Here is a 27,605-nt window from a genome sequence, read left to right as displayed (position 1 = left end):
TGAGGATTCCAAACTTTACAGATGAAAAATCAAGTTTTATCAGCAAAACATGCTGAGAGCCCGCACTGAAAAAAGTGACTTTTTGGTGAAGTAAACTCTATTAGAGTAACTGTCATAATTTCTACCTTGTACTTTTAAGATTTAGTAAGAACTAGAGCTTCTTAAGTAAAATGAAACATTTTATTAACAAAATACATGAATTATCGGGGGAAGAGTAAGTTTTACTTAAGTTTCCTCATACAATTTAAATGTTTAATAGTTGTATGTACATAAACCTAGAAATACTACATAAACTTTACTCTGAAAGTGTATCGTTAAAATCTGCTAAGTTACTTCATAACAGCAAATACTACAGATATATAAAATTTACTTAAAATTTTGAGTAAATGATGTTCCTGCCTATGAAAAACAAGTAGACTTTACTTAATTTATTTAAATAAATAAATATAACTTAAATGTAATGAATATTTACACACTGCATCTAAGGCAGAACGGATCTTTGTCATTTTATGTAACGTTAAATGTGTTAAAACGTTAAAGTTACTGTTGAACAGGTCATCATAGTTCATTCATTGAAATGATGACATTTAAACCTAAAGTTGTACAATATCTCCTTCTGAAACGCATGAGAGTCGAGGAGGGCATGAAATTAAATGAAACCTAAGAACTGCAAGTTCTTTTATATCACTGTAGGGCTGCCTGGCCGAGAAAAGCACCGCAGTGAAACAGCTGCGCAACATTAATCTGAAATGTACCATTTGATTTCTGTCATTTTACATGTGGCATTTATTTCTAGATGACAACACACTCGTACCAATGCTAAGAAGCACGTTCCCCGTTTTGCTCACGTTTGAAATTTCCGCCTTCACGTGTCGGAGGCCATCGTTGCTTCTCAAATACCGGAAGTGGTCGTTGTGTTGTTGTTGCACCACAGCTGCTGTCATGTGATAGCTCGTCTCAGAAGCTGCTGGCTACAGTGGCTTCCTACCTTTAGATGAGGCTAAAGTAAAACCACCCCGGAGAGGAGTTTTATGTTTGTTGGAGAAGAACAACACGGCTCGTTTCTGACGGAGAGCAGTGAAGCCGGGGTTGTGTAGTTTGGCCCCTCGGACGCTGCCATGGGTTGCTGTTACAGCAGCGAGAACGAGAACACAAGTCAGGTAGTTAGTTAGCTGCTAGCTGGCTAAAACCGATAAATGCATTCTGGTTTTCCCCAGAAACCAAGTACGCGCTGGTGTTAAATGTTTTGAGGGTGTTTATGAGTAATTTGAATAACGTGTGTGTCGACATTTTCAAGGGGTCATTTTGTAAGGGATAATATCCTGATGCCGAAAGCAGCTTTAGCTTGCTGCTTAAAGCCTGCGGGATAGGCCTGCCTCAGGTCAGACTGTGAAGTTGGCACCAATGAAAACCACTACAGAGAAGAGCTTCATATATCTGAATTGTTGGCTTCGTTACAATTCTTTCTGAAACTAAATAGACATTTTTCCGACTGAAAAGCGCTGACTTTGTTCATACTTGTTGACCTTATAGTTAATTGTGTTTTTTATTTATTTATTTATTTTTTATACCAATAACAGAGGTGATTGACTTTATGGATTACTTCTTGGTGTGCGCTGTGTCATATGACCCCAAAGATTCCCAGCTATTTTTGTTTACGGAAACAAAGTCTGTTCCTCCTTCATGCGGAATATCTTAACTCACAAGCAGTTTATCCTCATGGAAATAAATTTAAAGCACCCTTTTTCTCCGTCTGTGTTGTAGCGCTTTAAAGCATATTAGTCTCTAGATACACTTTTTTAGTACTTTTTAAAAAAAAAAAATTTTTAAGGATCCCTGTGATGATTAGATCCAATCGATTTGTGGAAAATACCTCAATTTCTAATAGTCCCCTTTTGCGGAGACATTTTGATTTGATTTACAGTAGATTACTTTTTCAGACGAGCTTTAGTGTTTGAGTTTCAGTCTGTTGCATCTATTGTTTTTGATCTAAAACAAGAAAATTGCCACTTAAAAACCTCTCTAAAATTTGAAGCTGCTGTATGATCTGATGTTAGGAAAAGAACTTGGTGATTAACTGCTTGTAGGAATATATTTGTTAACTTTTTTTTGTTGCTTGCATTCGATAAAGAAAAGTCAGTCGAAGCTGTGGTTGTGTAAAGGTTGGTAAAGTAAATTTATATATACTGATAACATTGCAGCCGTTGTTGTTTTGAACTCTCGAGTTAAAATTACTAACTGTTCGGCCCAGGGGTTTGTAGGTTAATGATATGTGTTGATGTGCGTGTACTCACCGTGTGCAAGATTAAGTGTTGCGCAGGTCGTTGTTACCACCCCCTGATTGTTTGATCTTACATTTTATATTCTGATCCTGTTCTAGGATGCAAATGATGAAACAAAGCCTCTGATCCCCCCAAACCCTGTCAGCAAACCTCCAAATGGGACCGACTGGATCACAACCAGCGTCCCGTCAGCACGGACAGATGAGCAGGCCCTACTTACATCCATCCTGACAAAGACTGCACAGTAAGACACCTTGAAATAAGCATTGACTGGTTAAGTTACAGCAGGAGTTTGTGTAGTTTTTTTGACAGTGATCTGTGATTCATGAAAATGTCATCATTTCTTGTCTTTTAGGAATATCATTGACGTCTCAGCAGCTGACTCTGTTGTGATGGAGCAGCATGAGTACATGGACAAAGCTAGACAATACAGGTATGTAGATGAGGAGTTTTTGTTGCTGCTCGTCAAATTCAAATTCAATTCAAATTCAAAAATACTTTATTTATCCCAGATGGAAATTAAATGTTGATGTAACTCAATTAAATCAAGGAGTTATTATAGATGCTGATGGCTGTGGGCAGGAAAGATTTCCTGTAGCGGTCCGTTTTGCATCCAAACTGAAGAAGCCTTTGACTGAAGAGACTCTGTTTTCTGATAACAAGGGGCAAGAGCAGGCTTTAAAATGAGATTAAACGGTTTTTATTGCCCTCATCTGAACATTATTGTTTGGCTGAATTGTCTGTAGCATGTCAACTGAATATTAGATACATAGGGTAACAATAGTTTGGTCATTATGAAAATTTTGAGCTTGAAATTATGCTGTGTGTAAGGTGCTGTCATGTGGTTGTGCCTGTCTAATTAATGCAATGTGGAAAAGGAGACAGTTACTAAACCGTTTAGATTCAGACGACTTGGATGATATTATGTAGTGGGCCAGCTTTGGTTGTTTTTTTTGCATACACGACGGTGGGGAAAATGAAAGTGTTTAGAAGAAATTTCCACACCAACCCAAAAGCTGGAGAGGAGCTTGCGAAGCAGTTGATTGTACCACAAAGTTACAACAGTGCTAGCGTTTGCCCCTAAGCTTTGACCCTTTTTTTTTTTTTTTTGGTGACATCTAGTGGCAGTGAGATTTTCCATCGAACAAAGCAGCTCTCTTTAGACTAGAATCCAGGTGCAGATTAGGTTCTCAAAGATGTCCGCAGTATGGTTTGTGACAGTGATTATTCCACACAAAGTGTGTTTTTTAACCTGAACTCAACAAGCTAAATAAGCTTCTGTTTTTTTTTTGTTTTTTTTTGTTCCAGTACAAAGCTGGCTGTGTTGAGCACCAGCCTGCCCCAAAAGAAAGTCCTCACTCTCCCCTCCCTCACCAGCCAGCCCCACCAAGTGCTTGCAAGTGACCTGGTGCCATACTCAGATGTTCAGCAGGTATTCATAAATCAGCACACATTGACAACATCGCATTGCTTTACGTCATATGCTGTTCCTCCCTGTTGGGCACGGTCAACATCTGAGGAACACACTTTTGGAAAGCAGTACGCAGCATGAGGGACTGTGTGGTATTTCAGTCTTAAAATAGATCTCAAAGACATCTAATGCAGTTTTGATCCACCGAATGGGAAAAATTCAGTGCTGAAATTGTGAAGTTTGCTTAACAACAACAAAGATACAAAGTCTGTTCTCTCATTTTCTTTGCAGGTATCCAAGATAGCAGCTTATGCTTACAGTGCAATTTCTCAAATCAAAGTGGATGCTAAAGAGGAACTCGTGGTCCAGTTTGCCATTCCCTGATTCTGCGTTTCTGGCCTGCATATTGTTCCTCCCGTCCCACCTTCTCTGTGTCATTCCTGCATCCTCATCCTCCAGCCCACCTTTTATTAAAGCATTCTGATCCTTGTGCTTCTTAGCTATGCCTCTAACTGCTACAAACTCAGAACAGGAAGGATTTCACCCTCTGGCTGTCACTTTGTCAAATTAAATGTGAATAAGTGGCAATTTGTCGGTTATCATATGAGCATTTGAAGATGATGTAGTGTAGATGGGTATGATCCCATTCTTCAACAAGGCCTGCTCTGTACATAGTGCATGGATCACAGGCTTTGTCCGCACTAGGTGTAGGGGAAAAAAAAATCCTCATATGTCCTTCTTGATCATTTTCTTTTTTTTTCTTTAAATCAAGGATTTCAGGGCCTTCTCAGTACCTTTATTTTGTTAGAATCCCTAGCCTGCACACTCACCAAACACGGTGCGCTTCACACCATGCTGTTGTCCAGAGGTGTGGGAAAATGTGCAGTGTAAACACCTGCAACAGAGCTGTGGGATCATTGGCTTATATATTAGTTTAGACTGTCCACTGGAACAAGACATCTGAGGAGTTTCCGTAACTTCGGATAGTGGGAATTTTCAGGCGCAAATGCACATGTTGAACAAAAAAAGGAGGGAAAAAAATATGGCTTCACATTTGAAAATCATGTGATTTGAGCTCTTTACTCTCATCTTGGGAGTGAACCACCAATTCCTCAGTTTTGTATAATTTTTTTTTCCTTTAATAGATAAAATATCGACAATAGAGCCAGGAAAAAAAGGGATTATTTATTTTTTTTTCCCCCAAGATTAAGATATCATTATAATTGTAACACAGTTGTCCTGATGCATTTGGGTAGCCTGGGTCTCACTTTGCACTAAGAACCATGTACCATCACACCAACCTGGCTTGTAGTAAAATTAACTAGCTGCTGTTATGTTTAAAGGATAACGGCAGAAGAAGGGTTTTACAATCTCTTTCCCACTTTGCAATCTGGTTTTCCTTCTGAGGCCCCATCCCAGGTGACCATGATTTGGCCTTCCATTAATAGTGTTCTCTAGTGGGTGAGGATACATAGGCAAGCAGACGGGTGCCGCCTGAGTAGGCCTACTGATGTCACTGGGAACGGGAAACGGTGGATCCTTCTTAGAGGCTTTTATGGCTCGACTGCAGTGTGCAGGTTTCTAGCCCTACAGGTGAGCTGGCCGCAACCTCACATGCTTAATAGCAGTGGAGGCATTCAGAGTTGAAGGGGGTGGGTGTGGGGAGGATGCAGGGACAGACATTGTGTTTTCATGCCTTTGTATAGACTTTTTTCTGATCGACCATATAGACAGATGATGAAATGTATGAACTTTGTGTCTAGAGATCGTTGGTCAGACTCGGCAAAGATCTTGTGACGATGAGAGTTTTTATGAAACACACGGCAACAGTTCTAAGGCCTGCATTTGTTTGCTTTTACGCAAAGCGTTAAGCTGCAGATTGTAAAAAAAAATTTGGAGTTGTTCAAATTAATCAGAAACTAACCATTGTAGCAGTGTGGGGGAGTGCTAACAAATCTATGTACCGCAGCAGATTAAATGATCTCAGACCCTTTTGTGATTATTTATTTTTGTTCTCAAGTGTATATTTGCTCTCCGGAGAAAGAGAGAGCACGACTGTGTGTGGGCAGAGAGTATCGTGAGCATGCTCTCAGGTCGCTAAAGGGATGTTCTGCAAGGCTGTGATTACTTCAAACCACGCAACTGATTTGAGCTTTTTTTTTTTTTTTGCAATGGGTTCTTGACGTTTCTTTTGTTTTTTTTTCTGTTTTTGTTTGTTACTCAAATGTGTAATACTACCTGAAATATTGTATGTTTGTAATATCTTAGGCAAGTACCAAAAAGTTTTAAAATCTTTTTCTTTTTGTTGTTTAATCAGTTCATTAAAAACTTTCAACAAAGTACTCATGTCTCACGAAAGAAGTTTGACACCCGCATGCTCATATCTGACAAATAGTGAGACAACCGTTCACAGTAGGCAAGGCAATTTTATTTGTAGAGCACAATTCGTACACAGGGTAATTCAAAGTGCTTTACAGCTACATAAAATCACAAGAAGGCAATAAAATCATAAAAAAAAAAAAAATAAAAAAAATCATTAATTAATTAATTTAAAAGTGAAGACTGCAGATAAAATAGTTTCAGGTGTCATATGCATAGCTAAACAACTGTTTTCAGCCTGGATTTAAACATTGTCAGAGTTGAGGCCTGTCTCAGTAAGGGTGTGTGTAACTGTTAAAGCAAGACAACGCATTAAAAATCCAAATATTTCTACATCGCACGCTAGGTTACGCTACACAGTTATTATCTAGTTGCATGACAAGTCGCAGTTTACAGAACTACTACGTCATGAGCTTGTCTTTTGGAACTTCCAACTGTCAAAGTGTCTTCATTTTCAGTCAGCACCAGCTCTACAAGAGTGAGGCCATACAGACGTCCGGTGGGCTCTCTTTGTGAAAGATGTGTTCATTTTTGAAAGATTAGTTCATAATTGCTATTATTTTTTCATCGGCCTAACCAAAACTTTCACATAGAAACAATACAACGGCCTCAAAGCAAGAGTACATTTTTAATTGTTACTGATCTAAAAATTATTTTCTATAATTCTAGCAAATTCAGAGCAGAGGACGTAAAAAAAACCCCCAACTATCCTTGATTTATTTTTTTCCATAGCAGGACGGGCAGCCTATTCTCTGAATGAGCAAAGAAAAAATGATGTCAGTTGAGCTATGACAACGCATACAGCCTGATCTCAGTAAAAAGGGTTGAAATTAAGCAATTTCTCAAGAAATGTGAAAAATGAACCAACAATGCTTGAATTCGACTTCGACTAGTGTGCGCAAATTGACATATTTTGTAGTATTTTTTTTCCTTTTGAGCAGAGAATGTGGAGAGCACAAAACAACAAGTTCGTCAAACTACAGCGAAGAAGGGCCAGCAGTCACTGCAGACCCTTTGCTGCCTCTGCTGCGGGTGTTGCCTCGATGCCAAATGTTTGCCATGACTCGCTCCTGCTGTGTAACAGCACTGAAGTCCATCGTCTTCAACCGAGGCAAAACAGAAATCGCACGATTCCTAGACACAAAGAAGCACAAGCTGCATTTTTTAACAAAGTGATATCAAAAGCAAACAACAAAGAAACAGGGTTTTGTCACTGTACCGAGGTTGTGTGTGTTAAACCACTGTTGCTATGCAGACCAGGAAATGAACTAGATATGCATCACCTGTCGCAATGTTATGCATGCGCATGCTTGCCAAGCACTCAAGTCTCAAAAGTAATCCCTCACTCTGCACTCGTGAACTTTATGACACTATAAAGGGCTGCTGACTTGTCACGTACACAGCAAACAAATAGCATACATGCATTACTGTTTTGCACAGCAATTCTCACAAAACAGTGGAATAAAAGCAGCTTTGCACGATGTGTGTGTTTGATACATTAAAAAAAAGAAAAGAAGACATTCTCCACCTGTAGGTTTTGTTGGTTTCTATTGGATTTCCATGTAGAGTAATGGAGTGAAGATGTGGTAGCACTGCCAACCTGTCCACCTCTGACAGAACAAAAATGTTGTTTCCATGAAGATTTAACACGCGCAGTCCGTGCAGCTCACACAAAACCTGAAATGCATGTGTAATCCAACATTAAACATCCCTGCAGTAACAAATATCATATATTCTATATACGCCCACATATAGATAATTATTTATAACAAAGAAAACAACCAATCAAAATTAAATAGTTTTTTTTTAATACGGTATATGCAAGAGATAGAAAAATAAAAGCAACTGGGTAAGAAAACACATGAAGGTAGATCGAGAAAACTCACTTGGTCAATATGTGTGATTTTGTTGAAGGACAGGTCCAACCAGGCAAGATGTGATGGCTCAGCAAGGAAGTGGCTAACAGTCTTCTGGAGGTCACAGAGGTCAGTGATGTTGTTGTTGCTGAGACGCAGGGAACAGCTGAGGCATTTCCTTTCTGAATTTCTCTTTAAAGGCCTCAGACCGCTGCTGGGCTCCTCTGTCAACGCATCTGAACCAGCATATAAAACAAATACAAGGAACTAAGAGGACTGCCTGGTAAATTTGTTTGGGTTAAAGGACAAAACCGTTTTTTTTACATTGGGCCCTTGATTTCACATTATAACATGATGTTCTACTCACCCCTGCTTGTTGTTGGTCATTTGGAGCTGTTCCGAAGATATTCGAGAGGCGTCTGGCTGCTCTCTTGAGATATTCGGCCATGAAACGGTTTCCTATGGACAACGTTATACAGGCACAAACTATGCTCAAAAAAGTGGGTGTTACTGACGTCATCGTGCTACTACCACAGACAGCCCACAGACCCACTTTACGACAAAAATTCTAAATTACAGTAACCCGGATTTTTTTAAGTAAGCGACGCACCTCCACGTTATCAGTGCTAGTGTACAGTAATTAATAAATTATAAACAGCATAGTTTGTGCCTGTATAACATTGCCCATAGGAAACCGTTTCATGGCCGAATATCTCAAGAGAGCAGCCAGACGCCTCTCGATTATCTTCGGAACAGCTCCAAATGACCAACAACAAGCAGGGGTGAGTAGAACATCATGTTATAATGTGAAATCAAGGGCCCAATGTCAAAAAAACGGTCTTGTCCTTTAATGTAATTTTTACACTTTTTTTTGTTTGTTTGTTTTGGTTTTTTATCATGTTGCACTCTGCTGCAAATGAGACTATTGATCAGTTTATTCCAGATGAAAATTTCTTTCTATTTTGTAAGAATATTGCGGTTACTTAAGGCACAGTCTGGTCAGACTCCTTTTGAAATGCCATTGGTTTGTGAACACAGATTACATGGCAGTTTTTGGTAATTTGCAATATAATCCTACAGATTGCAAATACATTTAATGAATTATAAAGACTTTTGTATGTCAATCTTTGTCATCATCCATTTTCAGAGAAAATGTAATGGAAAAAGAAATCATCCACAAATCGTCATCCAAATGATCTTGAAGAATATCATATAAAAGTAGCACCTGTCAACCTGCTGATATTTTTGAAAGATAAATCGACTGGAGCTCCACACATGGTCTCACCTGTGAAAACCCCGCCAATCTGCTGAGTGATAGGGAATATGGTGAATCAGTTTATAAATCAGCTTGTCATAAAACTTATCATTTTCACACGCAACATATTCCATATGTTTATGAATTACATGCGCTGCTAATCGTGACAACAACACATTATTAATAGCATCTCAGTTAGCCTGTAGTATGTTATTTATCAACCATATCCATCCGGGTGAGATCAGCACAAGACTTTACAATTTAAAAACAATGTCAACGACCATTACATGATACACACACTTACCAACAATACAATGTATTTACTATTCGTAAATATATTCTACACTCTGACGTCAAGGTGGGTCATTTACGAAACACTTTTTTCGGTTTAGCTCAAGCTGTCAGCAACAACAATCCGTTTCCAGGGAAACGAATGCATTATGGGACTTGTAGTTAAAATGTCTCTCCGTAATTAATTAGTTGCGCTTTTCTAGAAGATGCCTGTAAGATATGTATAACTATTCGGTGATACAACTACTCTAAAGCTAATTAAAATAGGCCATATGTATGATGTTACTTGCAAGCAAGAAAAGTACTTTAAATTGCATTTAGGCGTCTAACCGAAATTCAGCTGCCTCGGCAACTTCTGAACTCTATAAACTTGTCGAAACAGGTACGGGCCAGAATATTTTCGAATAAAATAAAACTGCAATAATTATCTGTGCAATCACTTGCAGGCGGCTTTATTTTGGTGCATGTCCAGTACGTAATGAGCGTAACGTACGTACAACTTCCGGCCTTTAAGCCAATCAGTTTGCTCCGTTTTCACATGCGTCAGTACTTGAATGTGGATTGGCTGGTTCAATCTTCTGCAACCTTTTTTGAATTTGGTCTCGTCTCACATGAAGGGACTGTTTATTTCCTTTCGGTAGCTTCGTTAGTCAGCTTAAATAACTTAATGCGATAGACAGTGGTACACTACACGCGGAAAGAATCCTTGGCTTTTTTTTAGGTAAATCTCTGCTTTGAAACAATATTTTATTACCGTTTGCCTTTTGGAAGGAACGTTACTTAGCGATGATGCATGAAAATGATGGAGGAGATGTAGTTAGCTTAACTTAGCATTTAACTAATTCAACTATTTAGCAAAAAGGGACTAACATCAAGGCTCTTTGGTGGTTAAACTGTTATTTTTATTTATGCTGACAGTGTCGGCTGCATTCGCAAATATATCTAGAACTTTGTTTTTTCGCCTCCAGGTTGAAGTCCCTTTATCGATAAAGGGTCAGCCAAGATGACGAACTTGGGTGTTAAAGCTCTTCTTAGCTGGGTAAGTTAATACTGATGTCAGTTACTCGGTATAATGTAAACATTCTTGTAAGGCTCAGCTCATGTGCGGTTCTAATGACCCTTATTTTCTCCAACCATTGTTTTAGGTCAACAGTGTCAAACTGTCTGACAGAGAGCTGAACATAAATGATTTACAGGACGGGGAGATCCTGGTGAAACTGATTTATATGCTGTGAGTTGGAGCTGTGTGTTGAAATGTCTGCTTTGTGAAAACAAGTAAAGGACAATGACTAGTGAACGTTTAAACATGGCTTCATCTGTTGGTGGGCTCTTTAAAAAGAAAGAAAAAAAGAAATACTATTTCCTTAATTTTGTTCTTGTGTCACCTTTTGTGTCATATCAGGAGAAAGGAACAAAGCTCCACCCTCAGTAACTCCTTTGACGATCGATTCAGACTCATTGCAGAGTTTTTAGAGAGTGAGTTTGTCTCCTTTTTTTAAAAATTTGAATGTTGTTTCTTTTTTTGTGATATATATATATATATATATATTTTTTTTACAGCTATACTGCATTAAATAAGCCCACTATGCTTAAGTCTGGAGCTTCTTTTAAATAACTTCTTCACTGTACTGACAGCGTATAGATGAAAACTAGGTGACCACAGCCTGATTCACTGTAGGGTGTGGTGTTGCACCTGTATAACCTGCAAACACTACCTTTTGTCAATGGCAGCACTGCTGTTAACATATTGGTAACATATCCTCAGTACCACTTTTTCCTGAATTTTGAGAATTGTTATTTATTTTTTCTATTTCAATAGGGGATTGCAGATTTGGTCCAGCCATAGGCACCTCTGTATCTTGGGACAACATTAGAGATGGCAACAACCTCACAGTGGAAATTTCAAAGGTACAAAAATGAAGACAAAATTGTGATAAGAAGACAAACACGGAGACCCACTCTGACCAGTTTTTGTAATGTCACCAGGTGCTTTTGCTGCTCGTGTACCATGACATGATGAATGACCGCTGCACTCTAAACACGTTGGAATGCGAAGTGGAGGTAAGCAAAAGCTTCTCTTCTAACGTGCTTCTCAATATATTCTCTCCACCGCTGCACAACTCTTTTTCATTTAACATTGATTGTGTTGCACTACCGTTTAAATCTGTGCACATGTGTCTGCTCTCACTCTGTTAGCGAGAACTGGCAAACCTGACTTGCACCTTTGTGATGGAGAGCGAGGGCTGTGTTCATCTGAGCAACAGACTTGATGCCTACTTGGCGAGGAAATGTAAGTTCAAATGAGCTGCTTTTTCCATTTAAAAAAACAAAAAAAATATGGTTCACCATATTAACAGACATTAGTGTCTCTCTCACATATTGCAGCTGTGTTGCACTCTGTCCCCTGGTTTGGACTTAACATGAAACTTTTGAACTGTGTCTCAGATTTGCCCGTCTCCCGTGAAATCTTTGAGCAGTCGGCAACCACTTCTACATCCAATGTTTCAACCATCTCCTCGCTCTCAGATGATGAGTCTCCTGTTTTTCGCCGCACGAATAGAATCACGTTTGTTGATATGGAAACGGTTGCATCTTCCTCAGTCAGGTATCGGTCTGCATTCAAATTCAAGCAAACATTCATCTAATCTTAGTAACATATTTTATGGTCAAGTTCTGCAAATCTGTGAGATTTACCTTCCTGATCTGCTTTCATTCCCACAGCAAGTCTCCTTTGGCAGAGATTATGAATACACCTAAGTTTCAGATGAGGAAAATGCAAAGACAGGTCATCAAGGAGAGAGAATACAGAGACGGTTTGGAGAGGGAGTTGGCCAACACACTTGGACTCATTGCACAGAGAGGTATTACATTTACCACACTGTAGTTAACTCAGCAAGTTCTTTGTGTCTGATGATATGGGCTGTCTTTTCTTAATATTTAACTTTACGTTAATACTTAACTTTTTACAGAATCTCATATCAATCAGCTGCAGTATCGCCTGGATAAGCTGAAAGAAGATCAAGGTGATCAGGAGCAGACCATTAGAGAACAAATCAGTGAGCTTGAGACCAAGAACAACACGTGAGTATCCCCAAATGGAGCTAAATAAATGATTTTCTAAAACATTTTTCTTAAAACCATAACTGAGTCTTATTTGTTGATGCATGTCTGTAACTATACCACCGGATACAGCAAACGTGTGTGCAGCTTTTATTATCAAAGCTCAATGGTGGAGCTGGTTTCGTATTGTAGTAAATTTGCTTCTAAAGACCCTCACCAAACATATCTCATTTCATTTTAGCACAGCAACATAATGATCTATAATAAGCCTTACAGTTTTATTCAAAAATAAAATATTTAATTGATAGTTTAAATAATTTGAAGTGATTTGGGGGGGAAAGGGCTGAGCTAACTGATTTATTATTTACTTATTTTCACCCTTAGACTGCAAATGCGTCTTAATGAGATGTTACAGCAAAATAAAGAGCTTAAAACTAACTCCTCATATATGGAGCGGAAAGTGGATGAGCTTGCAGAAGAAAATGGTGCTCTCTCCTCTCAGGTAAGTAATTGGCAAACTTTTTTCTGTCTCATAAAGTCTATGCGGTTTCAAATAAATTTTGTTTTTCTTGTTGGTTTTTCCTCTTGTTAATGTTAAATGCTGTTTTTTGTTCTCATGGATCGCGTTTGCATTGTGTATAATCCATCATGTTTTTCTTCAGTCTTGTTCATCGGCAATCCGTCTTAACAACAGAAAAACACCTGCAACTCAAATTTGTGGATTTAAAAAATTTAATAATTTTGACCATATATGTTGGTATCTGTTTAAGAATCTTAGCATTCATAAGCTACATAAAGATTAAAACTTGAACTCGATCCAGATTTTGAAGGCATTTTTGTAATATTTTCTCAGGTAAGAGCAGTGTGTTCAGAGTTGACTTTGTTCAAGGCAGAAGTTGGCAGACTGACGGAAACTCAAGCATCTGCTGAAGAAGAGTGGGGAAGCAAAACAACCCACCTACAGTTTGACCTCAACCAAGCAAATAACCAAAAGGTAGATAAATCATCGATCTTTCTTCTGTCACAGCAAAAACAGTCCTCAATAGCCGCTTTCGGACTGTAGGAACCTTTGGCAGTTCTTATAACCTTTTAATCCACGGGGCCGTTTTCTCCCGCATTCGCACATACAGGAACTCGGGGCTTTCTCCCTTAGTTCCTATAACTATTTTAGCTCCTTCTCCGATGCTGGGTCTTTTCAGGGTTCTATAGAACACATCTGACGGAGGTGTTTGGTGGTCGGTAGCTACGCCCGTTGTCATGCTATCACGGCTGAAATGTTTACTCGTACAACACAGACACAACCGGCGCGTGTTTAATAAGTTAAACTTACAGTTGTCTCCTTTGTCTGCGGCGCTCTGCTCTCCTTTCTTACTTCATGAAATGAAAAATTATTGCCTGCGCTCGATCCTTCGTCTCCTGACTCTCTGAGCTCTTCCAGCCTCGATATTAGACGCCTGATGTGATCGTCCATGATTAATATCACCATCATGCAGACCATGAACACAGTGGCCTCCCCACTCTCCATATTGGCTTCTTTGTGGTGTTTTTTCTTCTCTCCTTACTTTTACCGGGTTTTGTTTTGTTTTGTTGTTTAATATGGCGCTAAACGGTAAACAGTAACACGTCACTGACGCAGACGGCTGCGCGCGGCGCATCAGTCCCGACCTGGTCCCGACTCATGTGCGAATGCAGACTGAAACAGTTCCGCTGGGGAAGGACAGTTATCAGAACGGAATTCGATGAGGACCGTTCTTAGAACGGCTCTGTCCGAAAGCGGCTAATGTGTGGGGATGCCCTGGCACCCCTAATCTTTGGTCTTCTCTTGTGACATTGGGAATGAAAGGTGTACACTAAAAGACTTCTTATTTGTTTACTCTAACTAAGCACAACAATTGTATGAATTTTTATAGGCAAAGCTCAGTGTACCATGTTTTTTTTTTTTTTTTTTTTTTTTTTTTTTTTTTTTTTTTCCTTGTTTCCTTCTTTCTCAGGAGCTCCTGACTGAACAAATTCAGATCCTCCAAGGGAAGATTTCTTGTTTAGAGGATGAAATAAGCAGGGCCTCAAAGGAGGAAATAGGAGAAAACATGGGGCCTATAATGGAGGTAAAGTGCATAATTCCATACAAATGTGCGATCAAAGTTTATTCAGAAAATTTTAAATGAATGGCATTTTCTGAAAGTTTAATTCTGTGATAGATTACTAAGTGGATTTTTGTTCTTCCTAAATGTCCAGAGAGAAAATTTGGAGACTGAAATAAATGGTTTAAAGAATGAGCTTGAGAGCACAGTTTGCTCCCTAAAAAGGGCAGAAGAGGAGATACAAACCAAAACTCAGAAGCTGACCGAGTATCAGCAAGAAATAACGCAACACAAAGAGCTCCTGAAGCAACAGCAGGCCCAAGCTGAGGAAATGATCCGAGCCAAGGATGAAATTTTGGACAAATTACAGAAGGATATAACTGAACAGAGGGTGGCTCTTCAACAAGAGATTCAGAAACTGGAGCTTCAACTTCAGCATGTTGAGCACCAGAACACTGAGCAGATGACCAGATTACAACAGAATATCACTGCCTGTGAACAAGAAATAGAAACGCTAAAGGAAAACAAGAAAGAAAAGGAAGGCCTTCTGCATCAGACGGTGGAAAAGGCAAAGGATCTCGAGACAAAGCTATCTGCTGCTACTTCTCAGTTAGCTGATAAAGAACAAGAAGTTAACGGCCTCAAAGAAGAAGTTGGTACTCTCACCGATTTAGCTGAAAAAGCAAAACATGAAATTCAAGCCAAAGAAGAGGCACTTGCTCAATTACTACGAGAGAAGACTGATGAAAAAGAAATTCTTCACGATAAAATCCAGACCTTAACAGTCAACATGGAAGACCTGAATTCATCTCTGAAGCAGGCTGAGCAGGAAATTCAACTTAAGCAAGACCTACTGGCTGAAACCCAACAGGAAAATGTCCAACAAAGGAATTTACTTCAAGAAAAGATTTTAAGCTCTGAAGAAGAGGTACACAAGCTTAAAACGGAGATGCTGGACAAAAATGAGCAGCTGATGATGCTGAAGAATGCCAGCGCTCAACAGCGTGAAGCTCTTCAGCAAGAGATTAACAGCCTAAAAGGCCAACTTGAAAGTCTGAATGACTCTTTAAAAAGATCTGAGGAACAAGTTTTGAGTCAGCAGGCTATGCTCACAAAGCAGGAGCATGACAGTGCTCACAAAACGGAGCTTGTGCAACAACAGCTGTCTGCCTCTGAAGAGGAGGTAAAGAACCTGAAAGAGGAGATCCAGACTAAAGAGGAACAGATGAGCTTGTTGAGAATTCAAAGTTCAGAGCAGGCAGAAATTCTACACAAAGAGATCCAAGATTTAAAGAAACAAGTCGAGTGTCTCGGTGCCTCACTGAGGGCCTCTGAGGAGAATCTGCAAACCAAGGAAAATCTGTTGGCAGAGCAGGAACTGCAGAGCACCCGTCATGTGGAGGCACTGCAGATGCAGATGGTAGCATCGCAAGATGAAGTGAAGAGGCTAAACGAGGAAATTAATGCTAAAGAGGAGAGGTTTGTTCAGCAGCAAACCGAGGCCTCTGCACACTCTGAAGTGCTGCAGCAGGAGATTGAAGCTTTGAACGGGCAAATTAAAAGCAATACTAATTCTCTTGAAATTGCCAAGGACCAGGTCAAAGCCAAAGAAGATCTGATGATAAAGCAGGAACAAGAGAGCACTTTGCAGATCGAGGAACTGAGAAAGCACAGTGCACTTCTTGAGGACAAGGTGAATTGTCTGAAGCAAGAAATCAAAACTAAAGAGGAGGAAGTAGATGGGTTAAAGTCTGAAAGCTGCAAAGAGTCAGAAGTCCTACAGAGTGAAATCCAAAGTCTGAGGGACCAAGTAAAATGTTTAAATGAATCACTTCAGGCAGCAACAGAGCATGTTCAAGCTAAAGAAAACCTGCTTGCTCAGAAGGAAATGGAGCTTTCTCGAGAAAAGGATGCATTTCAAAACTTAATGACAACATCTGAAGAGGAGATAACAAAGCTAAGGGAAGAGGTCCAAATGAAAGGGGAACAACTAGTCACCCTGAATGAAGAGGGATCCAAATGTTCTGACCTGCTACAGCAAGAGATCAGCAGTCTAAAATTCCAGCTAAATGATATGGGTGACTCTCTTAAAAAGGCAGAAGAGAAAGTTCAGAATCAGGTTGTCATGCTAAATCAGCAGGAGCATGACGGTGCTCACAAAATAGAGCTTGTGCAACAAGAGCTGTCTGCCTCTGAAGAGGAGGTAAAGAACCTGAAAGAGGAGATCCAGACTAAAGAGGAACAGATGAGCTTGTTGAGAATTCAAAGTTCAGAGCAGGCAGAAATTCTACACCAAGATATCCAAGATTTAAAGAAACAAGTCGAGTGTCTCGGTGCCTCACTGAGGGCATCTGAGGAGAATCTGCAAACCAAGGAAAATCTGTTGGCAGAGCAGGAACTGCAGAGCACCCGTCATGTGGAGGCACTGCAGATGCAGATGGTAGCATCGCAAGATGAAGTGAAGAGGCTAAATGAGGAAATTAATGCTAAAGAGGAGAGGTTTGTTCAGCAGCAAACCGAGGCCTCTGCACACTCTGAAGTGCTGCAGCAGGAGATTGAAGCTTTGAACGGGCAAATTAAAAGCAATACTAATTCTCTTGAAATTGCCAAGGACCAGGTCAAAGCCAAAGAAGATCTGATGATAAAGCAGGAACAAGAGAGCACTTTGCAGATCGAGGAACTGAGAAAGCACAGTGCAGTTTTTGAGAAGGAGGTGAATCAGCTGAAGCGGGACGTTCAAGCTAAAGAGGCTGAAGTAAATGTATTAAAAACTGAGAGCTGCAAAGAATCAGAAGTACTGCAGAATGAGATCCAAACTCTCAGGGACAAAGTACAATGTTTGAGTGAGTCGCTTCAAACTGCAACAGAGCAGGTGCAGGCTAAAGAAAACCTACTGGCTCAGAAGGAAAGTGAGATTTGTCAGGAAAAGGATGCATTCAGAAACACAATGACAACCTCTGAAGATGAGATGAAAAGGTTAAAGGAAGAGATCAAAATTAAAGGGGAGCAGCTTGTCACCTTAAAAGAGGAGGGCTCCATACATTCTGATATGCTACAGCAAGAGATCAGCAGTCTAAAAGTCCAGCTAGGTGATCTGGGAAGCTCTCTCAAAGAGGCAGAAAAGAAGGTTCAGACTCAGATGGTAATGCTTCACATGCAGGAGAAGGACAGTGCTCATCAGAAGGAGCTTCTGCAACAACAGCTGTCTGCTTCTGATCAAGAGGTGAGGAGGATGAAAAGCGAGATCCAAGTCAAACAAGAACAGATGGTCCTGCTGGAGACTGAGAGTTCAGAAAAGGTGGATTTGTTAAATCAAGAGATTCAAAGTTTGAATAAACAGGTGGAGACTCTTGGCACCTCACTGAGGAAGGGTGAGGAAGATGTAGAGTCCAAGGAAGCTCTGTTATCTCAGCAGCAGCAAGAAAATGCTCAACAGAGGCAGGCAGTCCAAAGCCTGCAAGAAAAAGTCCAACAGTTGGAAACTTTGCAGGAACAGGTTTCCTCACGTGAAGAAGACATTCAAAACCTAAAAGAATGTCAGACTGAGAAAGAAAAGCTCCTCCTCGAAGCTGAAAAGAAGCTTCAGAGCCTTCAGACACAGTTGTCAGACGTCCAGATGATCATCGCTGATAAAGACCAAAATCTGAACATGCTTAGAGAAGAGGTGGCTGCCCAAGCTAACCTTGCACAAAAAGCAAAAGGGGAAGCTGAGGCAAGTGAGAAAATCCTGGCTGAGATGAAAGATAAAAGCCTCAAACAGACGGATGGCCTTCAGTGTGAGATTCAGAAACTAAAAGATGAGATGGAGGCCATTTCTCAAAGGCTTGTTGCTAAAGAGCAGATGTTGCTTGAAACTCAACAGGAGTCTGCTCAGCAGATGAACCTCCTCCAGCAGCAGCTTCTGTCAATCAGTGCAGAGATGAACCAACACGAAGAAACACAAGCTGCAAACCTCAAACTGACAGAGGCTGTGCAGGAGTTGCAGGTTGCCACATTAAAGGAGAAGGAAGTTCTCATTCAGGAAAAAGGAGTACTCGTGGCCAGGATATTCAGGTCGGAAAAGGATCAAAAAGCCCTGGAGAAACAAGTCCAAGCTGTAGTCCTTGAGAAGGAGAGACTTGCTCAAGCCAATCAGGCCATGGAGAGAGAGAACATGGCCTCTCATAAACTGGAATCTGTGCTGCAACAGGAGCTCGAAATGCTAAAAAAGGAGAAGGAGAAACTGTTGATGGAGAGAGACAAGGCAGAGGAAATTGAGCTGAGAAAGAGAGGCCTGCAGGAACAGCTCGCAGCTAAATCAGAGGCTGCAGAACACTACAAGGCTCAGGTTGGTGCGACTGCAAACGGCCCCTACAAACCTATTGAAATTTAACTAAGCATCATCTTTATATATGGTAGATTTTCCTTTCTGCTAATTTCAGACAGACAGTAACATTAACTCGTTTTATTTTAATCGTGTCATGTGCATTCTTGGTTGGCTTGGGGTCAAATGAGTAGTTTAGAGTGAGATATGCACACTGAGATGTCTGTTTTGTCATCACAATGCCGCAGATGGAGAAAGCTGTGAGCCATTACAACGGCAAGAAGCAGCTGCTCCAGAAAAGCCAAGAAGAGACGATGGAGCTCAAACATTCCTTAGAGGCTAAAGACCAGGAAGTAAAGACTGTTACCATGGAGAAAAAGCTTCTTCAACTTGATTTGGAAAAGGCCCAAACCAATGAGAAGAAGCTTTTGAGCATGGTGGCCAGTTTGGAAGCACAGGTTGGTATTGTATTTGTTGAACAGAAAGTGGAAACGCAAGCTGAAACATTGTCTCTTCAGTTAATTTTTTGATGCATTTCACCCTGATCTGTATCACTTTGTCTTAATCTTTAGCTGACCTATGCGGACCAAACCCTGCGTGCACAGAATAAGATTCATGGCAATGGAGGAAGTTCGGCAGAGTCCTGCTACTTAGAGGTTCCCAACACACTCTCGGGCGTTTGCACAAGGGTGCAGGCGAAGAGGTCCGTGAGCTCTGACAGCCTGGACCAGAGCTCCCTGGAAGACTCTCTGAACACGACAAGGTAGAGTAAGGGTTATGGTCCTGGAGATGTGCTGAGCGAAGGGCTGGATTATCAGTCTCTCTTGGGTGTACATGTTTAAAGAGTGGCTCAGATAGATGACCAACAGATGTAAAAAGAAAAATAAAGGTGCTGTACCTTGCTCCTACACGCAGCTGGTTGAGCACTTGTGTGACTGTCATGTTCTCTGTTTCTGAAGCATAATGGAAACGGTGGTGATAACCTTAAGCAATGTTCTGTTGTTTACCTTCGCAGGAAGCTGTTGGCGCCTGGTGAATCGAGCACGCCACTTGTTCGCAGTTCAGAACGTTTGGCAGCTAAACGCCGAGGCCTACAGGCTGAGTCACTGGAAACCTTGTACTTTACACCTATTAGCACTAGGCAGACCAAAAGGTATGTAGTATTGTTTTGACGGTCAGTGAGTTTTGCTTCTATTTTAGGTCTGTTTGACAAAGTTAGACAAAGTGACAGGCACTGGAGGAACAACTGCAGTTCTGTGTAGCCTGCATTTGTCCATGTGCACATCTACAACAGAATAATAAATGGACTCTGTGCTGTAAACTATCCTGCCTACATCCACTGATATAGATGGTTTCAATTTGAATAACAGCAGCTGTGAATTCTTCCTCACTACTGACTTTCTCTGTTGCTGGTGGTTGTGCAGGAAATTAACCAAATTCACTACAAATTTTACTTTTTTTTTTTTTTTTTTTTTTTTTTTTTTTTTTTTTTTTTCCATATGTAATCAACACAAACAGATTTTGTTTCTATACTCTTTTTTTTCTATACTCTTTTATCGAAATCTTTGTTTTCTTCTCTTTCTTCTCTTTCTTTATCAACTAGGCCCAGCACAGAATATGACACGGAGCTGGACTCCGCCCAAAAATATCCAACTTCATCTGTCAAACGACGTAGAACCACACAGGTTATAAACATCACCCTGACCAAGGTGGACGAAACTCATTTGAAACTCTGTTTTTGTGCATTTTTGTTCTTTCTTTTAGCAATTTGATACATTTTATAATAATACTTGTCTTCAACATTTATAGTGTTTAGCTCCCATGTCTCTGGCTGTTAGCTTCACCGCTTGGAGTACACTCCATCAGCATTCTAATATTGCACCCAATACAAACGAGAAGATAAATGCCTGAGCCTAATGTTTTACTCTGCCCTTTCAAAACATCCTTGTCACTTCCTGCTGGGATGTTACTGTAATTGTAAATAACTTTCATGAATTCTGATCTGTAGAAAACGCCAGGCAGCAATGAAGGTGATGAGACTTTCTACAGTCTGGTTTCAGCTCGCTCCCAACCAAACCTATCCAGTGCTCTCTCTGCACGACCCGTGTCTATGCAGCTGTTTGACACACCTGTCGGTAAGACCAGCGCTGCCAGCGACCAGCTCGTTGGTCTTCCAGGGTACAGACGGAGCACAATTAATTCACAATGTAAGTACCTGTATTACTGTATAACAACAAATTAAATTATATGTTTTAGTGAGGGTTTAAATTTGACAACTTGGACCCGTATACATTAATGATTAGAATTCTTTAAAAAGAAAATCGCTAAAAGATTAGATTAATCCAGTTTAAAGGTAGGGTAGGAGATCCTGGATTTTGAGTCCAGCGAAGCTGCATTTTAAAATTTACAGGTAAAAAGTCCCAACACTTTTCTTCACTTTCCCCCCGAAGGCACGCCTCTAGAGTACATGAACGAGCACGAAGGTGCACGAGCGCTGTTCTGACAGCAAGCATCGATCGTTGCCGTATTTAGTATATGCTAACTATACGTTTAATAATGCTAGGTGCTAGCCAAGCTGGCTCTAGTTTAGCTTCCTGCCAAGCTTCTGAACGTGTAATTCATTCACGGAGCAGGGTACGCGCACAGGGGGAAGGAGGGGGAGGGAGGAGCAGATTGCAGTTTGATAGACGGTATCAATATCCAATCATTGTGAACGGTCCGTTCACAATGATTGGATACTGTTTTTCCCAGATTGTACGTTCTAGAGGCCACTAAAACTTTTCATATTTGTGTCAAAACTTTTAATTAATTGGTTGCAATGGGGGTGTGAAGAGTATTTCAAGCAATATGTAAAAAAATGTTCCAGAAAAAGATCCCCTACCCCGCCTTTAATGACAATTTTGTCCGTTGTGGGGTGGGGGGGGGTAACCTCTGTCCATCAGTCACAAATTAACTCATCAGATTAACCAAAGTGTTCTGCGTGAAATAAATATTAGCTAAAAGCCACCGTCAGCTGCCTGTATAGGATGCTATAACTGTTGTGTTGTGGCCCCACACCCATGCTGGTGATACAAATTAAAGCTGGTCAACATGTGGTTATAATAGGCCGCTCTTTAGTTACTATTCCAGACTTGTTCTCGTGTCTGACAGCAAACAGAGTATGAGAGAATCTAACAGATGGCTACTTTTACAGCTCTTACAGCTGTACTTTACATCGAGGGATTCTCCTGTTGCTGATTGCTGTGAAAAGTGGGGGGTAATCCTCTCCAAGACTGCATGGAGACAGTTTTCTCTTGCAGCCAACAACTGCATTTGGTGTGCTTTGATTACATGGAAGACATTTCAGAGTTCAAGTTTGCACAATCAGAATCAGAATAACTTTATTAATCCCTTGCGGGAAATTCTTGTGTTGCAGTGCTCTTATTTACAGGAAAATAAAGATTAATAAGAATAAGATAGGGAATAAAATAAAATAAGAATAAAAATATCAATATGTACAAAAATAGAATAAACAATAAACAGTATTTACAATGCTACTCAGTAGCTAATTATTATTGTTATGACCGGGTTATTGCACATGGTGAAGTGATGTCAGAGACTGGAATTATACAGTTTGATGGCCACAGGCAGGAATGACTTCCGGTGGCGCTCTGTGGTGCAGCGTGGTGCAATCAGTCTCTGACTGAAGGTGCTTCTGTGGCTGACCAACACATTATGAAGAGGATGTGCAGGATTGTCCAGCATGGATTTGATCCTGGACAGCATCCTTCCATCTGACACTGCTGTCACAGAGTCCAGCTCCTCTCCGACAACGTGGCTGGCTTTGCGGATGAGTTTGTTCAGTCTGTTGGCGTCCTTCACCTTCAGTCTGCTGCCCCAGCTCTTAGAAGACCGTGATAATGATGGGCAGTTATGCAGCTGATTGGTCAGACTTGGAGACAATCTATGCCACTTGGGGTAGATCTGTTTGCAAGTTTGGGGCAATACTGGTCCATCTATTACACTTTATAGGACTGCAAACCCAAAATGCTGCTTCACAGGCACTCTTCTGGATCTGTGAAGCCTTTAGCTCATATTATAGTCTGTGAGTCTCCACTAACGGTGACAGTGACTTTGTGGACATGTGTAATCGTGCTGCACAAGTGCTGCAGTTACACATGTTTCAAAAGTAGTGTAGCCAGCATCTTTATTGTGTACAGTGAGAAATTGTTTCAAGACACAAAATGTGATGTATCACTGGGGTCTCTCAACTGATGAGTTAAATCACTAAGGGGCACTAAGGGGAATCTGTACTAAGGTGAATCCATTTGCCTCCAGCCGCAAGCACCTTTTGTGTGGGAGCAGAGAACGAACCTGACGGCGGACCCGAAGACTGGCAGAGGATAGCAGAGCTCCAGGCGAGGAACAAGGCCTGCCTTCCTCATCTAAAGAGCAGCTACCCTGTGGAGTCTGAGGTGAGAGGTTCAGAGGAACTTTGAGCACAACGGCTGTACAGCTTGACAAGCAAACTAAAGCCATACCTAGAAATTTCATTATGTTGAATGTTTTTTATGAAATCCCTCGCTCTCTTCCTGCAGACCTGCCGTAGTGGAACAGTCATTTTCACAGACGAAGAGCTCCGTAATGGTGACCCGTCCGACACAATCCGACGGGCATCCATGATGCCGGGTCAACTGCAAGACTCTCTTATCAACCATCGGCACTCCCTCATGCTGGGTCAGGCCGGCGTTGCTGCTGGCACTCGTTCTCACCGTCTGTCTTTGATGCCAGGCGAGCTGCCATCAAAAACTGCCAGCTACTCTCAGCGGAAGAGCCCAAAAGGCCCAAAGAACTCCTCATCAACATTGTCTTTACATCAGTTTTCACCTGAGGTTGGTTTGCAGAAGCTTGCAAAGAAATATTTGTTGCGTTGTTACTCTCGTTGTTAGCTTGAAACCGACTAAAGTTTAGAAGATAAACGCATAAAGAAACATGAATTTCAGCTGAGTTGTTCAGTATGTTTTCATTCTGTTTTTTGTGTTTTAAAAATGTTTTGAGTAGCATCCTCTAAACCCTAAAATATGGTGAACAACTGAAAATTTAAACTAATAACTGTGCAGAAAAACTACCATTCATTTTTCCTGTTTGTCTTTATTTCCATGTGTAGAAAAAGATGAGGGCCAGCTGCTTCCCTCGCCCACTCACTCCCAAAAACAGGAATGTGAGCTCTTCCAATGCTCATCTTCAGCCCATCCTCAGTCCTGTGAGTATAATAAATGCACGCACAGCTATAATTTGGATTATTTTAAGTCATGTTTTCTGCTCAACTGTAGATAAATCTGGAATGGTTCAGTAACAGTTTCACTTGCATTATTCTCAGGCTGGAAGGAGGGAGTCTATGATGTTCACGATCGACAACACCCCGAAGAGCAACAACTACTTAAAGAAAGGCCTCAACAAGCTGCGCAGCTCCTCAAGGAAATCTCCAGGCAAAAATTCTAAGAAGTCGCCCGCTCAGACAAGTGCGCGCAAAGGCCAGGAGAACACGCCTTCACTGAATTCTCGAGCCGGAGTGGGACGAGTGGGCAGAGATGTCAACTTTAAGTCGCCCAAGGTGGCGGCTAAAGGACAGCGGAAATCTCCTCAAGCCAACAGCAGGTCTGCAAAGTCTCCTGGACTGACAGCCAGCGCTCGTAAGGTAAGCAAGCGCTGACAAAGCCGCTGATGGCTTCCCATTGCAAGCGCTTTAATAGCTCGTGCGCATGCAACGTACAAGTGGAAATTCTTTTAATTCGATTGACTCAAGGCATTTCACTATACGGTTACCACAGCAGGTGCAATCCGTACTAGTGACATTCAAAACAGAAACATTGGGGGCTACACTCCTGCTGGTAATCAATTTATTTTCAGGGGGAAAAAAACGGTCTTCTTTTTTTCCCAATACGCTCTTGCAGATTGTTGCTTCGTTTTCAATTAATCAGCAACTCTGCCTCATCTTTTGTTGTATTATTTTTCTATATATCCAGTTTAAATGTAAAAATTCTTAATTATTTTAATTTTGAAATGCAGCCCGCCCTCTTAGCTTTTGATTGACATCTATTTTGGACCTATGGGAGCTGCCATAGGTTGGCTACAATCAAATCAAATAAAACTTTATTTATATAGCACTTTTCATACTAAAAAGCAGCACAAAGTGCTTTACATAATAAAATCAATAATCAAATCAATTCATGCTTAAACTCGCACACAACATCACAACCCCCAACATGAGCAACAACAATCAACATTAAAATCTGGCTTGACGCTGAAGTGAGGAAACGATATCTTGGGCATCTGTCCACACCGGGAGCCAGCCCACCAATGACCACACAGGCCGCCAGCACGGGGAACCGCCCAGATCAGGGCAGGCCGGCATCCACACCACAGCCAGAGCTGCGGTGCAGGATCCCCAGCCACCCCGAACCAGGGCGATCCCCACAGCAATGACCCCACAGACCGAGCAGGCATAGTCCCCAGTGTGCAAGATCCCCATGAGGAAAAACACTGGATAAATAAGTATATAATTAAAAAATAAATATTTAAAATAATGGATGAATTGATAAAAGTAAACCAAAACAAACATATATATATATATGTGTATAATAATAAAATTCAGCTGTATGCTAAACTAAAAAGGTAGGTCTTGAGCCTCTTTTTAAAAACATCAACATTCTCTGCACCCCTGAGGTTCTCTGGCAGGCTGTTCCACAAATGAGGTCCATAATAGTGGAACAACGTCTCACCATAAGTTTTTGTTCAAACTTTAGGAACAACTAAAAGGCCGGTACCAGAGGACCTCAGGTTCCGCAAGGGCTCATAATTTAAAAGCAGATCAGATAGATAAGAAGGCCCAAGACCATTAAGACATTTATAAACAACTAAATGAACCTTAAAATCAACAATCGCTAACAATATTCTGCGTCGCCAGACAGCACACGCTCCTTATCTTGCCGTACGTACACTGAACCAGCTGTGAATGAGCTTAATGAGGTCTGACGTGACAAATGTCTAATAGAATTCTGAAAACAAGGTATGCCGTCTGCAGATATAACTTGAAATGTCCAATGAGAACAGCCCCATGTAAAGCACCCGGGCTACAGCAAGTCGTTTGGACTTTCTTCGTGTCCTCCTGTATGAACTGTGTTCTTTGAGTTTTATTAGATGGTGAGGTCAAAATATGGCAATCTGGCAAAACTTAACTAACAAAACTAACTCTACACCTCGGAGCGTAGTGGAGACATGCACCAAGTTTGGCAATGACGATGCTGGAGAGGAAAATATCAGAGTTTCTGTGAACTGTGTTGGGCAGATTGTTGAGGGGTGCATGAAGAAACTTAGAAAAAAAACTGTAAAGAAATCAAATTAGGATTAGTGCTTGGTTGGGTATTAGTTTGTGGTTTGTGTGCTGAATCTGAATGCAGACTAACCAGATTTGTGGGAGTGTCGAGGTGAAGACTTCGATCACTTCAACCCCAGTTACACCGTTACCATAGAAATGATGGCTCATCAAACGGGTTCGAGCTGGATTCCTCTTAAAAGTGACAGTTCAGGAATGTAGTGTTACACTGCAATAAACTGCTAACAGATTTGTGAGCGTGCATTTGAAAATGACTGCAGATGAATTAATGACGACAGAAACGGCTGATTTCTGCTGAATTTGAACCTTTGTTTCAGAAGAACGTGTCTATAAAAGAGGAAAATCCTGGTGGAGGTCCAAAAAGGTTACTATGTATCAACAGTACTTTAGAATTTTTAAGACCCTCTCTCTCTCTCTCTCTCTTTTTTTGAAGCACTTATTAAAGGCTGGTTGGTGGTTCTCATGTTATTAACAGCTCAAGGTGTTTTTCACGCTTATGGAGCAGCTGGGTGCACACATGTTCTAAGAGCACGGCACACAGCAACAACGCAGCATTTAGGATTTAATTAAAAAATGCTGAAGTTGTTGAGATTTGCTTTCTGTCAGCCATGGCTTAATCTTTCTCTTCTTTCTTTTTCCCCTCCACAGATGATGAAGAGGATGAAGGTTTGAGGACCGGTTCCCATTTTGGAGTTGTGACCATGTGCAGTTTTATTCGGTCAAATGTGGGTTTATTTTTATTTTTCATCCCACAGACGATCTAATTTTTATTGTTGTCCGTTAGGACTTTTTTTCTTTTTTTTTTTACAATCTCTTCCTGCCTTTAATTCTTCTGTATAATATTTACATGTTTGTCAATAAAAAAGAAATGTCATTATAGGTAAAGCCTCCTTGTTGAAACATTTTTCAGATAACGTGTAAAGCCCACAACAGCCTCTACAGTTTGAATGTTGCCCTGATTGGTTGTACCCAGCCTGACCTAATGACAACATCTTAAAAGTCCCTCTGTGTCTTCAACCCCTTACTTGTGTTTACATACAACAACTTGAGGTGCTCAGGATCAGAGTTTGGATAACCTTGAGGAACTTTAATCTGCAAACTTTTTTTTCTTTCTAATTTGAATGGAACTAATATATCTACAGCCTTTTATAAAGCTGAGTTTAAATGTGAGGTCAGTTGTAGACGAACTCGATTGTCAAGGCAGCAATTTGAACTCCACTTTCTTTCAGTATCAATTTCCCTTCCTGATAATGTTTTAAAAAATAATAAAACATTAAAAAGGCCTGCGAATTTTCCAGAAATAATACACTTC

The 27,605-nt window shown here is 40.7% G+C and overlaps 3 protein-coding genes across 4 annotated transcripts; 2 read left to right on the top strand and 1 right to left on the bottom strand.

The window, feature by feature from the left end:
- Positions 1-909: 909 nt before the first annotated feature.
- On the top strand, positions 910-6,035 carry lamtor1 (late endosomal/lysosomal adaptor, MAPK and MTOR activator 1). The gene is made up of 5 exons (XM_075473611.1): positions 910-1,160; positions 2,381-2,526; positions 2,638-2,715; positions 3,591-3,714; positions 3,985-6,035. The coding sequence occupies exons 1-5, from the start codon at positions 1,119-1,121 to the stop codon at positions 4,075-4,077; spliced, it is 483 nt and encodes a 160-aa protein (XP_075329726.1). The 5' UTR covers positions 910-1,118; the 3' UTR covers positions 4,078-6,035.
- On the bottom strand, positions 5,847-9,577 carry lrrc51 (leucine rich repeat containing 51). 2 transcript variants are annotated; one of them, XM_075473607.1, is made up of 5 exons: positions 9,488-9,577; positions 9,154-9,235; positions 7,959-8,164; positions 7,601-7,749; positions 5,847-7,206 (listed from the first exon to the last, which is right to left on the bottom strand). In XM_075473607.1, exons 2-5 carry the CDS (start codon positions 9,203-9,205, stop codon positions 7,050-7,052), a joined length of 564 nt encoding a protein of 187 aa, XP_075329722.1. In that variant the 5' UTR covers positions 9,206-9,235; positions 9,488-9,577; the 3' UTR covers positions 5,847-7,049. The 2 variants fall into 2 exon arrangements, with proteins under 2 accessions (XP_075329722.1, XP_075329723.1); XM_075473608.1 differs by lacking the exon at positions 9,488-9,577 and having other exon boundaries at positions 9,154-9,246.
- Positions 9,578-10,089: 512 nt separating this feature from the next.
- Positions 10,090-27,122, top strand: LOC142388412 (uncharacterized). Its single transcript, XM_075473606.1, has 24 exons — positions 10,090-10,195; positions 10,443-10,513; positions 10,620-10,705; positions 10,877-10,950; positions 11,294-11,382; positions 11,461-11,535; positions 11,671-11,764; positions 11,920-12,079; positions 12,196-12,335; positions 12,444-12,555; positions 12,919-13,036; positions 13,388-13,528; positions 14,526-14,639; positions 14,770-18,942; positions 19,167-19,376; positions 19,491-19,681; positions 19,934-20,071; positions 20,522-20,627; positions 20,927-21,125; positions 23,236-23,372; positions 23,496-23,789; positions 24,065-24,160; positions 24,278-24,595; positions 26,942-27,122. The coding sequence occupies exons 2-24, from the start codon at positions 10,478-10,480 to the stop codon at positions 26,963-26,965; spliced, it is 7,125 nt and encodes a 2,374-aa protein (XP_075329721.1). The 5' UTR covers positions 10,090-10,195; positions 10,443-10,477; the 3' UTR covers positions 26,966-27,122.
- The last annotated feature ends 483 nt before the right edge of the window (positions 27,123-27,605 follow it).

This window comes from Odontesthes bonariensis, chromosome 9 (genome assembly GCF_027942865.1).
Source record: "Odontesthes bonariensis isolate fOdoBon6 chromosome 9, fOdoBon6.hap1, whole genome shotgun sequence".
Lineage (NCBI taxonomy): Eukaryota > Metazoa > Chordata > Actinopteri > Atheriniformes > Atherinopsidae > Odontesthes > Odontesthes bonariensis.
The sequence above is the reverse complement of the archived record's forward strand: the minus strand, read 5'-3'. Positions and strand labels throughout refer to the sequence as shown.